Raw genomic sequence first — 15,309 nt, forward strand, 5'->3', positions numbered from 1 at the left:
ATCATACCAAACGATACAGAAAAATTATATATTACACCTTTTCAACTCCAAATGTAGTAATTAATTTCAAAATCAATAGATATTCTAAATGACCTAGTGAGTACTTTTACAGATCTGCTGTATCATTTTTTCCCCCCTTTTCTGGCAACAAAAATGCCTGTTATTTTATCACCTTTAATAGATAAATCTGACCTATGATCATTAGCACATTTAAAACCACTATTCCAAGTTTGTAAGTCCAATACTTATATGACTACAAACTCAGTACAGTATACTGTACATGTAAAGTAGAAAAAAATGTGTCAATACTAGGCTTGCACCCAAGTTCATGAATAACAGAACTTAAATATCTGTACAAGTTCACAAAAGAACTATCAATGAAAGTTCCTTCACTGTACTGTATATACAGTACAGTTATCCATGAACTATGGTTCAAGTACAAATTTTTGGATAAGCAAATTTTGCATATATATAAAAGCAAACTATGTATTTGAATACTGTAATGTACTTCAGGAGTTGTCTGCCACTTGTGCTCTACAATGGAAATATGTAAGTAGCATCTTTTTACACAAACTTTCAAAAGTGGTGTAGATTAGGCAATGTTTTCTGACAGCTGAGCAGCTAAGGGGTCAATCATAACTCATACAAGCAAAAAGTGTTGTGCCAACCACTGTATTCCACTTCTCTTGTATACAGTGTATTCATATCTTCTTATCTGTACAGTCCAGTTCAAAGCATCAATCATAAACAAATCACAACTTAGCACATATCCTGCTGACAACTGTGTTTTCTCTAGTATGCAAAGAACTTTTCTGTTTGTTTACATCTCATTAATTTAACAGCTGTTGGTCCCTTGATACTGAGCAGTACAGCTAAGGATTTAGCTACAGTGGGACCATTAATTCTAGATTAACTGCAACTCCTAAATTTACATTATTAAGAATGTGAGACTTTCCAGTCCTTTTGCAGGGGGCTCAGGGCTAGACTACTTAGTCATGACATTCAAGGTGAGTGACTGATTGCTCACCCCTAAATGCCATTATATTAGCAGCTAACTCTAACCATCCTTTAGATTGCAAACCTGCATAGGCAACATCCAGTTGGAACACCTTAGACCTCAAGACCACCAGGCATTCACAGAGTTGTATGGATACCATCAAATGTAGTAAATGGTCTCCCAGACTACAAGAAACCATCTGGCTTGTCACTCAGTGCAGTCATCAAAGAGCAGCACTACACTGAGCAGATGGTGGGTACCCCACCTTCATGAAGTCGGTGAGAGGGACTATATATCATCAAAGAAAGTATGGTAAACAAACATTACTGAGCCAAATACACTACCATGTATCAAGCAGAGAAATATCTATCCATTTTCTGAAATATTTATTAATTGTTCTTAATGATTTAAATGTTTACTGCTGATAATAAAAAATAAATATAAGAACCAGTAACAAATGTACTGAATTTGAAAGAGGTATCTGCCTAATACAAAATATCACTGTATTTCTACTTCTAGACTGTAACTGCAAACTATCAAGGTAATACTCAACAGCTGTAATGGATTATATTTACTCCAACATCCTTCTAGATGGTATGGACTCAGCTGCCACAGACATGTTTAAGCAAAATGGCATTAATTTCTTGGTATCTGTATATAAATGTACACAAAATAAGCAAAAACAAGTCACTTATCTTACCCTTTATACATCTTGTCTTTTAACTTGATAATGCACATGAAGAACAACAAAGATCAAATCCACTGTTAAGCTTAAATTTTTCTTGCTAAGTACCTATTATTAACTTGTACTCCATGTAACTACTTTATCAAACAAACAGCGAGGTGTGCTTGTGCAATATGAGGACCTGCTAATACATAAAGCACTAGTTTCCAGATTTTAATGTGGTGCACGGAGCAATGTTGCCACTGATGCTGATCACTGCACTGCCTTCCTAATATTCTGATTATACCATACATCTCAATACAGTACTTATTCTCTTGAGTTCAAGCATTGCATTTCCAGTCAACATGAGCTTCAACAAATCATTATTTCTCTAGAGCAAAACTGGCTGACTTTGGAAATAGCTTACTCACATGTCACAATAACTGTTACTGTATTTCACTTGTTATAAACATTTGTAATCTCTCCCAACATAAGACTAAATATGACCCATAAGAGAGGACATTAAGTTTGGGCACGATGCTCCTCCACACACTGGCCATGATGTGTCCATGATCACGTAGCATTGCCTTCCTGTTTGCCCTCGCCTGAGCTCTGGGTATATTCATGATGCAGGCGATCAACTCTGATCCAGGTGGTACACATGGACCGAAACAGCTGTAGAGGAAAATTATATTTACAGTCACGGAAGCTGAGGGAGTCACTATACTAATGGATTGTGGAATCTTTCATACTTACTCGTACATCCTCTGACCACTCAAATGAATTTCAAGCAAGTGCAAGGTGGCTGTTCATTCACTGCTGGTAAAAGGAAACTAAACTTTGGAATATAAAACACCTTATTTTTTGCTAGCTGAACTAATTTGGCTGTTAGCTTAAAGAAATGATAAAAGTATTTTGGGATGCCACAAGTCTCACTGATGTCATACGACTATGTGGGATGTTCACAAATATGTCAGATGGTTACATGCTGTGCTAAAGAGACAATCAAGAAGGATGGAATATGGTAAAAGATTCTTCATAAACAAAACAACTAGTTAGCAATTCTGAAGAACTCTCTAGTACATTATAATGAAATAGTGAGCCTAATAATAAAACTGAAGAGAGACAGATGATGAAGTTTATGCAACATCAGCTATGATGACGGAAACAAAAAAGTTCTCTTTTACTTTCCTATTTTTTAATATCATCTTTCTGAAAGAGAGAAACTGGGGTATTATGATGATGACAATGACAATGACGATGATGATTGTGACACTGATGAAAATAATGAATTCATAAAACAAGCAACTTCATACCCCCATAATCCAGTGATCATTGGCGAGGAGGTCTCTGAGTATAGTGGTGGTGTGCTTGCTGGGGTGTGTGACTCTCATGTTGGTGACTGTAGACTTGCACTGGGAATAGTAGTCATACTTCTGGTGTGACACCTTGTTATACATCTGGGAAAGGTTTGAACACCTCTCACACACCTCAAAATTCTGCATGGAAAGCATTAATGTTAATGATGCATTCCTATTACTGGTAACATTTCAATACACTACCCATAAATTTTTAAAGAGGGAGAATATACAGGAAAACCTAAGTCAGCATTACAGGGGGTTGAGGCCTTGCCGACTTGGGCAAACTGCCGACTTATGAGAATCACCCCCCACCCCCACCCCCCCAAAAAAAAAGTGTTTAAGATCACTTACCAGGTTTGCATACAGTAGTAGGGTGTAATCCAAGCACAGAGGAGGCCTTTTGGTAGGATGCAAAGGTGTTTGGGGGCATAAGATCACTACTGGGCACAATTTTCTAACCATAACCACACTTAACATACCGTATACACTTAATCACACTTAACATACTGTACACTATACAAACCTTTATCAATAATTTGCATCACTATTGTATTAAAATTACTGAATTACTCTACTGAATTTAACATACTGGTACACTTTACATATACAGTAATCCCTCCAATAACCAACGTAAAAGAGCCAAAGGCATGCCCGGAAATTGGGTTTGTCCAGGAATTGGGAAAATGCCTCCTGGACGGGTACTTATGGACCCTAACCCAGCCTAACTCAGAAAACCATCTACATAACTCCCTACTGGACATGCATGGCATCTATTTAAGACCCTATTCATACAAATATGGGACAGAAAGCATGAAATAAATGAAAAGGAACCAGAGAATAAAGAATTACAAGTGAGTATGGAAAATATTTAGCAGTGTACAGGGTATTTACAACACATCTGTGGCCGTTATGAAGATTAACCTGCCTCCTCTACGACTCTGGCAGTGGTGAATATGCTCTTGAAGCATGTACAGTAATCCAGTGTTGTGCTGCACTTAATCATTTGCACTGTGAATTATAACTGTTTAACACTACACATTCTGTTCTTACTTGCACCACGCCAGTTTGCACCTGCGCTTAATCCTTTGCACTCTAATTTCTTAACACTGCACAACACTGGAAATTCCCATGTGGTCTAGTGGCAAGGTATTGCAGTTTGTTCGCTGTTTATTCACAAAAACGAGCATGTGCGGCAGCCACTGTGACAAGCATCTAGTCACGATGGTAGTTAGACGGGAACTGGGGAGGGGAGGAAGCAGGGGGCCGCTCTACTACATGCGAAAACAAAGCTGTTTGGCGCCATGCGCCAAATTTAAAGTACGTTTGAAAAAATGTCGGGTTTTTAAATTATTTTATTTATTTTTTTTTAATGAAATGTTCTTTGGCCATTTTGGGGTTCCAAAGGCCCAGGCCCAAAATGTCTGGGAATTAGGGTGTCCAGATATTACGGGGATTACTGTAGTACGCTCATTCACTACTATCACTTAATCACTATCACTTTCAAAAATGTTCTCAGGTAAGTATGAGGACATACTGCTGAGTAAGCTGCAGAAAGACTCACTGCTGGTGGAGGGCTGGGGCTCCCTGGGTACTGGCTTTGACTTAAAAAAGTTAGAGATTTTCTTTTCCTTCTGAGCAAGATACTGTCTCATGATCACACTGGCACTGATATCTCTGAGCACAGGGTAATATTTATCAAAGCCATCATACTGTACTAGTCCCTCCAGAGTCTTATCCAGGTAAAAATGGAACTCTGATAGCTTCACTGTAGGTGGCATGTCTCCTTCTTCATCACTATCACTCTCCTCCACAGTGGCGGCAGCAGCTTCCTCAGACACATTGGAGGCAATTTCTGCTTCACTCTGGTGGTGGTAGCCCTGGTCCTGAGCATCACATTCCAGCCACTCTATGATATTCTCCTTTGTGACATCAGGTTTCCACCACCATGAGGAGATCCCACAAAGTCCTCTGGGGCAAAACCTGCAAAATCAACTTCCACACCAGTTCCTTGCAGCAATTTGTTTCAAGCATTGCTGTGGGTGGAGCTTTAAGTTTATCCCAGGCTTCAGCCCAGTTGAACAGTGCATTGCAAATGTTGTAGGCCTTGAAGTTTTCAAGTGATTGAGCCCCACTGGTATCCTTCTCTTGGTCTTGTTCCTCCTCAATCACTCCCTGGTCCATGGGCTGCATTAAGGAGCTGTTGCTGGGGGAGCAGGAGAAGCACCTTGATCCTTCCCCCATGGGCCTCCAGCACCTCTGCGCTCAGATGTGCTGGGGCATTGTCAAGGAGGAGAAAGATTTTGACTGCGTCCTTGGCAATGCCCAGCTCCTCAGTCTGAAACTTTACAACGTCAGGCACGATGTGATTGTGAAACCACTCCAAAAACAACTCCCTGGTGAACCAAGCAGTCTTGTTGCTCCTGCAGATCACTGGGAGTTTGTCCATGATGTTTTTGATGGTCCTTGACTTCTTGAACCTGACAATCACCATGAGTTTCTGCTTGTGGGTCCCACTAACGTTGCCACAATGCAAGACGGAGATGCAGTCCTTGGCTGCCTTCCTCCCGGGGATGTGATCCTCTTGCCTGCTTGCCTGGGTGTTAGAGGGCACGACCTTCCAAAACAGCCCGGTCTCGTCGTTGTACAGCTGTGAGAGGAGGCCAGACAAACTGAGGATTTCATGGAGCTTCAGCCTGAAAGGTTCCACAGCAGCCTCGTTAGCACTGGCACTTTCCCCTACAACTTTCTAGTCAGTGAGGCGGTGTCGGGTCCTGAACTTGAAGGGACAACCAGAACTTGCCATGAAATCCAGGATCTTCAGATGCTTGGCCAACCACGTTGCAGCATTTTGCAAGTCCACACCTCTCACGGGCACACCAGCGGCACACCCCTGTTTGTACCATTTAAACACAGCAGCATCAAAGGTTAGGTGCTTCACTGGCCGGATCCTTTTCTTAGTCTTCCTGGTAGAGCCTGGGACCTCAAGCGTAAGACCAAGGGCACAAATTTTCTCTTTGCTTTCTTCATGTCGTTGAAGGTGCTGGACTTCAAGTTGAACTCAACACAAACAGATCACGTGGAGGCGTCAGCGTCCATTCGTGCCACGATTTTCAGCTTCTCCTGCAGGCTCTGAGTTTTCAGCTTCATTCCCTTCCTCCCAGAGGCTCCCTTAGTACCGTGCAGAGACGACATGATGGCAGCAGGCAGGATAAGTACACTTGAAAAGTGCGTAACACTTTGTCACAGTCACAACTAAGCAGGAGTGACACGTTGAGGGTGGTGGCTGGGGCAAGACTGAGCTCTAAGTGATGTGTGGCACGGCGGCTCGGTATGTGTATACCACCTAAGTCAGTATACTGCCGGCCAACAACCACTGTGCTGACTTAATTTTGACTTCTGCAAGTCTGAACAGGATAGCCTGATGTGTCAAACCTTACATGATGCCGGGTCTGGATTGTTATTAGCCGGCATTTTGCCGACAATTTTTTTTTGCCACGTGATCAATTTTCAAAAACGATACTTTAAATGAATATTATGGAGCCGTGCCAACTTATATATAATTCCGACTGAGGGAGGTTTTGCTGTACACACTGAAATTAAATCACTTGTTCAAATATGAACAAAAAAAATATTCAACTTATCCTTCAAAATTTCACAAAATATACAATATACATAATAAACCTGCATATCTTTGACAAAATACAATGAGCAACAAAAATTCACCGGTCCAAATATGAATAAGCCTTTAGATTTGCACAAAATACATGGTATAATAAATCTGCATACCTTTGACTCAATTTCAGATGGTACAGGCTCACGTGACCGCAAAGTCTGTTGGCTGTATGGCTGACCGTAGAGCTGAGAGAGCTTGGAAGCGGCCTGCTTGTTGCATGCCTGGCACTGGTCCCCATTGTTTGTCACCATAACATTAATACATGGCCATGTATCCAGCGATGTCTGAATAAAAAAAAGACATTGCTTTAAATAACAAAATACTGGTTTTGGTTAAATGGATATATCCATCAATCCATCCATCATCCAGTCCTATGTTGCCCAATGAAGTGCGTAAGAATGCGGGGCTAGGAAAGTTGGTCCTACATTTAAGATGAAAGCAACCAGCCTCACTCATCCCTGAGTGGCATTACGTGAGCAATAAACCCCAACCACCCCTTAGATATGAACCTTTACTGGCTCAATCCGATTGGAGTGCCATAATTACCAACTAAACCTCTAGGTGCCAAATTTTGGTTATATGGTTACCACCCAGCATAGTAAATGGTTTCCTTGTTTACAGGAAACCATTTAGCTTGTCACTCAGTGTAGAGTAAATAATAATAATAATAATAATAAAAACTTAATCACAATCATCACCACCACCACCACCTTTTTGCTTTAAATAACAAAATACAGGTACTGATTGAATGGAAAAATAATAATTTAAAAACTTAAACACAATCATCACCACCGCCCTGACCTTTTCTCATGCAATCCTTAAACAGCTGTGCCGATTCGGGGGGGAGAAGGGGAAGGGGGCAGGAGGTGATGAGATGTGTAACAGGAAGTTGATGTCTTAATAAGTAGTTTAATTGAAGAGTTTGAATGGGACAAGGGTTTGTGATGCTCCCTTGGCTGTTCAATATGCTGTATTTATACTCAGCATACCATCACCATCATGACCATCATCACCTCTGACATCTTGCTCCCTCCTGGGAACCTCAAAACAAGAGATGCCCAAGAAAGAACCTCCTCCACACACTATCCTAACGTATTTCTCTTACTCTTTCAAACACTAAACACTCTTTTTCCTCCTCCTTTCCTCTAACTATTTTACTGCTCCAATCTATTCTACCATCACACATAAGGTTATGAGAGGTTAAAACTAAAGTTCTGGAAAGGGGTGTGGGGATGATGAATGTTGGGGAAAAAATCTCAAATCTGATTACGCAGACGATGCTGTATTCACTGCTGTGAGCACACAAAATCTTCACAGACTAGTAAAGAGTTTTGTGAATGCTTGTGCGTGGCATGGTTTGAAGTTATTGTAGATAAGAATATAATGATTGCCAAAGTGGGGTGACTCAGTGTGATGTGCTAGTGAATGGAGACAAACTGGTAAATGAGCCTAAAGTATCTCAGTGTAGTATCAGAAAAAGAGGTGAATTACCAGAGGAACTAGAGGAGGATGGCTCAAAGAAGAAAGGTAGCTGCCAGTTAATAAAAAACATCAGACTGAGAATGGTGACTGCATGATAATAACAAGGTGTGTCAGTGCTCAAATTAACTACTGTATTGGAAACTTTGGCCAGGTAGGAGAGTGAACAGTTAATAGTAAGAGGTGTAGAAAGGGAGCTGTTAACCTGTGGACTGCGTAATTAGCTTTTTTTATCCCACCCCATGGTGCGCAAAAAAATGAAGAAAAAAAAAAATATATATTTTTTTTTGTTTATCATAAACTTGAAGATAAACATCATGGGCATCATCTGGTGAATAAAAAAAAAAAAAAAAAAAATTCTCTCTCCGTCTTTGCTTTGGGCCATGCGTAAGTTTACGTAGAGTAGTAAAAAAAAAATCTATCTATCTATCTATTGCCTGACGCCATAATCCCGTAAGGGGTGGCTATCTGACTTTGAGTTATTTGTTTTACGGGGAGGGGCACTAACCCTCCACCAACCCACTTGTTGACACGTAGGGAACACATATGGTTTGCTTATATAGTTACCACCCAGCGTTGTAAATGGTTTCTTGGCTTACAGGAAACCATTTGGCTTGTCACTCAATGTAAAGCCACCTGTAAAGGAAAGAAAAGCAATAAGAAGTGACAGGAAAGATGGAAGAAATAGGAAGTGAGGAGGGCAGGCACAGAAAAAGAATAATAAAGACTAAGGAAGGAGTAGGCAGCACTACATCAAGTGAGTGGATGATGGTCACCACCACCTACCACAACAAATGGGGAAAAAAAAAAAGTTTTTGTTTATTACAAACTTCAAGATAAACATCCAGGGCATCATCTGGTGAAAAGAAAAAAAATCTCCCTCTCTCCGTCTTTGCGTAGCGTCATGCTTAGGTTTGTGTCGGGGTGGAGTAATTAGCAGTGATGCACAGCTGGCACAGCCTGAGCTGGAGCTCGCACTTGACAGGTTAAGGAATGTGTGTCATGTGTGTAAAAAAGGCAGGATTAAAAAGGGTGATTTGTGAAAGATGTGGAGTGATGAAGTCTGTTAATTACAACATATAGTATGGGTATAAATACTTCCCTGTACAAGGGAAAAGGGGAAAAAGAAGTGTGGTAATCATACGAGCATTTGTCTTCTTAGTGTAACAGGAAATGTATATGGTAGGATACTTATTGACAGAGTGAAGGAAATAACAGGAATTAGCTGGAGAAAAACATGGAGGTTTTAGGAAGGGAAGAGGCTGTGTAGATCAGATATTTATTCTTAGGTCTTTAAAGGAAAAATTTCTAGAGAAGGGAAAGAAGTATGCATCCGTAATCAATTTGGAGAAAGCATATAAAAGGGTGAATAGACAAGGAGTGTGGAAAGTATGAAGAATATATGGAGTAAATGGGAAGTTGTTGACTGCTGCGAAAAGTATGTATGAGGGGGTTAAGGTTGCAGTATATGTGCATAGTGAAATGGGTTAATTTTTCCTAAATGAATGTTGGATCGAAAAAGGGATGTGTCATGTCCCCATGGTTGTTCAATCTGTATACGGATGGGGTTATAAAAGCAGTACAAGGTACAGTAGTGGAAGTTGGAGTGATCCTAATAAGAGAGGGCAGTGTTTGGAAACTCCCTGTACTGTTGTTTGCAGATGATATTGTACTGTCAAGGGAAGACGAAGGGGAGCTGCATGGCTTCATGAATGAGTCTGAGAGAGGAAGAACCGGAATCTAAAGGTTAATGTAGGGAAGAGTAAAGTTATGGTCTTCGAGAGAAACGATGCCACTGAATATACAGTCAGGTTGGATGAGGACGATATGGAAAAAGTGAATGCATTCAAGTACTTGGGTGTGATAAGTGAGGATGGAAGCTTCGACAGTGAACCGATTGAAAGAGTACAACAGGGAAGAAAGGTTGCTGGTTCTTTGAAAGCAATGATAAGGAACAGGGAAATGAGTATGGATGTAAAAAGGTCACTGCATAACGGTATTGTGATACCGACCCTAATGTATGGAAGTGAAAGCTTGGACCTTGCTGGAAGAACACAAGTCGTGAGTGAGAGCAGTGGAAATGAGTTATCTTACAGGCGCAGGTGGAGTTACATGAAGAGAGAGACTGACAAATGAGAAAGTGAAGGGGCATTGTGGTGTGGATGTGACAGAAAGCGTTGGGAGAAATATATTGAGGTGGTTTGGCCATGTGGAGAAGATGGAGAGTAAGAGACTAATGAGGCAAGTGTAGGCAAATGAGGTGGAGTGAGGCGAAGGGGGGGGGGAAGGGAGGGGGGAGGCTGAGGATGAGATGGAGGGATGGAGTGGAGAGGTACTGTATATGAGAGAGGGGGTATGTCAACTGGGAGCAGGGCAATGAAATGGCACTGAACAGGGCGACATGGAAGCAATTTTTTTGCGGCCACCCCTCACAGGATTGAGGCATCTCAATACAGATATATAGACTGATAGATAGATAGATAGAGATAAACAGATACAAAGTGTGCGCGTGGGTATATATTATTTACGTATACAGCAGTCCCTCAATAATCCAACACAATAAGAGCCAAAGGCATGTCAGGGTAGTGGCAATGTCCAAATAATGAACAATATTCCCCCTACTATACCTAGACCCCACTACCATTTACTACGCTGGGTTTGTACCCATACAACCAAATTATGGCGCCTGGTGGTTTATTGGTTAATTAAGGTGCTCCAGTTGGATTGAGCCTGTGCAGGTTTATATCCAAGGGGTGGTTGGGGTTTATTGCTCACATAATGCCACTCAGGGATGAGTGAGGCTGGTCACTCTCATCTAAAATGTCAGGATCAACTTGTCTAGCCCCAGGTTCCTACGCTCCTCATGGGACGACATAATATTGGATAATGGATGGATGGATGGAAAAGTGAGAAAAGACCAGATGGGGATTATAAGTTAGGAAGATCAACCCTACACACATCAGAAAGGGAGAAGGACCTAGGAGTGATTACCAATAACAGACTATCTCCGGCTGACCAAATCAGTGAGAAGGTACAGATACGGACATATCAAACAGACACACCCCGTCCACCAACGAGGTGATGTAATGCTCTCCACATCTGGTAACATTGATAGCTACGGAGCTTCACCAGGTTACGTTCAGTCACCAGGACGAACTGAACATTGTGATCACCGCTGCAGTGTGCAGTTACTGGTGGTAATATAATATATATGCAACACTATGCCAGAAAATATACTGATTACATCATGTCATGATTGCGGTAATATTTCTACAGCTACTGCAAATTGACTTAGGACCTCCCCCCACAAGGTATTAAAAAACACAGAAATCATAGTATTTCACAATGTTTGTTCATGAAATGCTATTCATTAATATGAAATCATGTTTCCCTTGCTTTTCAGGACCAGCTGGATGCATTTTGGCATGTAATCACTTAGATCTCTAAAGTAATCTAAGGACATCTCTTTGCACCAAACATTTGTCAGTTCAGTCTTGAGGTTGTCCAAATTGGGTGTCTGCTCTGCCATGATTTTCTTCATCTTTGTCCAGCAGTTTTCTATCGGATTTAGATCGGGACTGTTGCCAGGCCAGTCAAGGACCTCAATCCAACTATTCTGAAACCATTTTCTCACCCTTCTTGACTTGTGACATGGAGCTGAATCGTGCATGACAAAGTTGCACCCATGAACAGCAAAAAAGTTTAACAAATGATCTTTCAGAACTTCAATGTACCAGCCACCATTCATCAAATTCTTAGGAAGAAAGTAGAGGCCTCCCCTTCCCACTTCACATGAGAAACACCCCCATACCATTACTGATTGTGGGTGCTTAACAGTCGGCACCAAGTAAGCAGGGTCATATCGACTACAGGAGGCATGGCAACGAACCTTGGCAGAACGCACCTGGAACACTTGAAATGTGCTTTCATCAGAAAACATAACTTTCCTCCACTCAGCCGATGTCCAGTGTGCATACTTCTTGGTAAACTGAATGCACTGCTTCTTCAAGCGGTCAGTGAGAGGCGGTTTCTTGGCTGTGGTGTGGCTTGGCAAACCCATCTTCCTCTGCAAGCAGTGTTGGATAGTTCAAATTGAGACATCTTGTAACAGCTGGGGACGCATTCTCTTCAATTCTGCTGCTGTCAATCGAAGATTGTTGATTACTTCACTCTTCAGAAGCATATCTGTACCTCTGGAAGTCGTCCTCTTCATTCCACCGCCATACTTGTGCTCTGGTACGACATCGGGTGGCAGGCTGCGCACTGCAGCAAGAATCTTCATGACAGTCGACTTTGCGCATCCAGTACATTCACAAATCGTTTTGATAGGGACATTATCCTGCCTCCATGCAATGATACAGACCCTCTCATCCCTTGAGCAGTACTTTCCGGGCATGACAACTCGACTCTAGGAAAATAACAGGGCAAATAGTTATGCATACGGAAAAAGAGGGAGGAGCACGCTCGGAGCAACGGGAACATATACTCCCACTCTTGCTTCTGGGCAAGCACTAACGTGGTGAGTGTTTCACCACCTCCTGCCAACACCAGAGGAGCTGCCAGTTACTTCTTGCCCCCAAAATTCACATGGTAGAGGTGGAATTACAAAGCAAAGACAGACAACTCTCCCATAGCAATTCTGTGTGTAGGTCCTACGTCAATTTGCAGTGGGTATAAAATTATGTCACACAGTACACCCTCTACATAATGGCAGTTATTATGAATGAAACTGATTTCAAGAGCTGTTTAGTTTCGAGTCATGAACCATGCAACAGTTAATTCATCACACATGTCATAGTTAACAGCTTTCCCACAACTATCATTGAACAGAGAATTATCGTGATGCCCATCCTCCCTACCGAGAACCTGACATTTGTAGACATCTGAAATCGAAGCAAGTACAATACATACAGGAGGTGGCAGGGTGGGGGTGGAGAACCTGGGATACAGGAGGAGGGAGGTGGGTGAGGAAGGGGGAAATAGTGGTCGAACTGGAGGCTAGAGGAGAGGGGTGACAGGATAAGGGACAGTGGACTTTGGTAAACGATAGGAGCTACAGTGAGAAGGATAGATTACAAGGTGCTGACTGGGCCACATCATTGTTTCATGGAGAATATCGAATTTTACACTCAGACCATGAAACGTTATGTTGAGGTTGCCACGTGTTGTCATTGACCGTCATGGTTTGTAACAATTCACGACACACTTTCCACTGGGTAGCTCAGTACCCTGGTACTGAGTATGGTGACTATTTGTTAATGTGCAAATATTAGTATATGACACATCCCTACAGTCTGTCAGATGTTAAAGCTGTTGCTGTAGTGATTGGGAATTATTCTTGTAGCCTATAATGTAGTATCATCATGGATGACGACTGATATCGCAAACAGCATAGGTATAGACCTATGTAGATTTTTCACTTATTACCAATAAATATAAAGTCTCACAGTAATGATGGTCCCAATGGTTCTCATTCATATCTATGGCACCAATGTAAAATAAAGGTGGGTAAACTTAACCCAGGTTAATGTTATTGTTTTCTGTATGCCATGTTAGGCTATTGATTTTACACATTTCCATTGGTTATTAATTATATTTAGGTTCATACTGAGCAACTGTCATATAGCCCAAGCATTTCTTCACAAATCCTCAAGCCAATAATGGTGGAACATGGTTGTAATGTCTGCAGTTATCCAGTCTGAGAACGTCCATATTACATCAACCATGCCATTTGTTACAGCTATTGCTAGTATTAAATCCAAACACACTTATCTGCAGTGTGTTTTGCTATGCTAAACAATCGAGTAGCATTCACAGTATGAAAATGACAGAATAAAGATAAATACAAGAACCATTGTCCATTGCCTTGTTTACAGAGAGCAACTACTGAACCACACATCTCAGCAGTGTTCAAACATGGAGCTGTTGTCCTGGCTGAGTAACAGTATATACTGCAATCCATTAAAGAGGGCAGGTGAATCACTGTCGTTGATGTATAAACATGTGATCCACTGTTCATGGTGTGGAAGTCAATACAGCCATCTCTCCTCCCTGTCGGTACCCATGTCTGAGTGCAAGCAGCTGTCAGGAAGAGGGAGGGGCAGACAGTGGGCTGGATACTGAGGTTGTGAATCATATTGCTTAACAGTTACACGTCCTTCATACCATGAGTTACTCTATCAGTATGGGATTTACAGTAACCCAGCACAGAGATCATGTAATACAGCTGATAAGGCATCTTTACCTACCTACTAACCCATCCAAATATTGCCACCTAAGTTCTGGAACCCAGTCCATCCCCCTCCCCCCCAGTAAATCACATTTTTGTTTACATCAGTGCCATACACATACTAACAAGAACCACTGGCATGAATCACTACCGTTAATTATTATTTAATGTGGCAAGAGGAAATTCCTCTCTCCCTCTCCTCTGCTTTCGGTATCACAGTTGTCATCCATAATGTTACGACGTAAACGCAACAAGAACAGCCAGCAGTCACTATGAGAACTGGTGTGACATCCGGCAAATGTTCTAGGAGCGTTTCACATATCACCATGTGATGACAGTCGTTATCATACACTAAAAATGCAGGGTTTGTGTGATGTGCCACCCCATGGGGAGTAAGTCGTCCTATACATGCCAAAGATTGTATGACATTTAACAGCCTGACTATCAAATCCCATAATCAACATTAATGTATAGCTGATTTGACACCATGTCACCAGCATATCATTTATCCATCCCATCCTAGCTTCCTGCCACAGTCTACTCTCCCTTACCCCATCACTCATCTCCTGTAGAGCCCCCCCTCCCCCACCTCTCACCATCCATACCACTACTGCCCCCTCCTCACCCCCAGTCCCTCCTCCTCCTCCTGTCGCCCACCCTGCCTCCTCCTGTGGCGCCACCTAAAATGAAATTTCGTCATATAAAGAGGTCTACCAGATTCATGTTCACGGTCAGGGAGGAAGGGGGTCATGGTAATTTTGTGATTATTACGATAGGTGCAGGAATGCAGATAATGTTATAATGGCTTATATGCTGACTGTTGGTAAATGCTGTATGGTTCATGATGTTTGTCAAACAAAGCCTGTCTATTTTATGCGAATAAAATACGAATATGTATTGTGTGAT

The 15,309-nt window shown here is 41.7% G+C and overlaps 1 protein-coding gene across 1 annotated transcript in view; it reads right to left on the reverse strand.

Annotated features, from left to right (window-relative positions):
- Nucleotides 1-472: 472 nt before the first annotated feature.
- LOC145399783 (uncharacterized) overlaps nucleotides 473-15,309 on the reverse strand; it is a 192,194-nt gene continuing 177,357 nt past the window's right edge. The window contains exons 13-15 of the mRNA XM_080272335.1: nucleotides 6,809-6,979; nucleotides 2,978-3,160; nucleotides 473-2,336 (exon numbers count right to left, since the gene is read on the reverse strand). Coding sequence (XP_080128461.1) covers nucleotides 2,235-2,336; nucleotides 2,978-3,160; nucleotides 6,809-6,979 — 456 coding nt within the window. The 3' untranslated portion in view covers nucleotides 473-2,234. The remainder of the gene's footprint in view (nucleotides 2,337-2,977; nucleotides 3,161-6,808; nucleotides 6,980-15,309) is intronic.

The sequence above is a fragment of the Coenobita brevimanus genome, chromosome 6, assembly GCF_032717465.1.
Source record: "Coenobita brevimanus isolate Jiangsu-jjx chromosome 6, ASM3271746v2, whole genome shotgun sequence".
Lineage (NCBI taxonomy): Eukaryota > Metazoa > Arthropoda > Malacostraca > Decapoda > Coenobitidae > Coenobita > Coenobita brevimanus.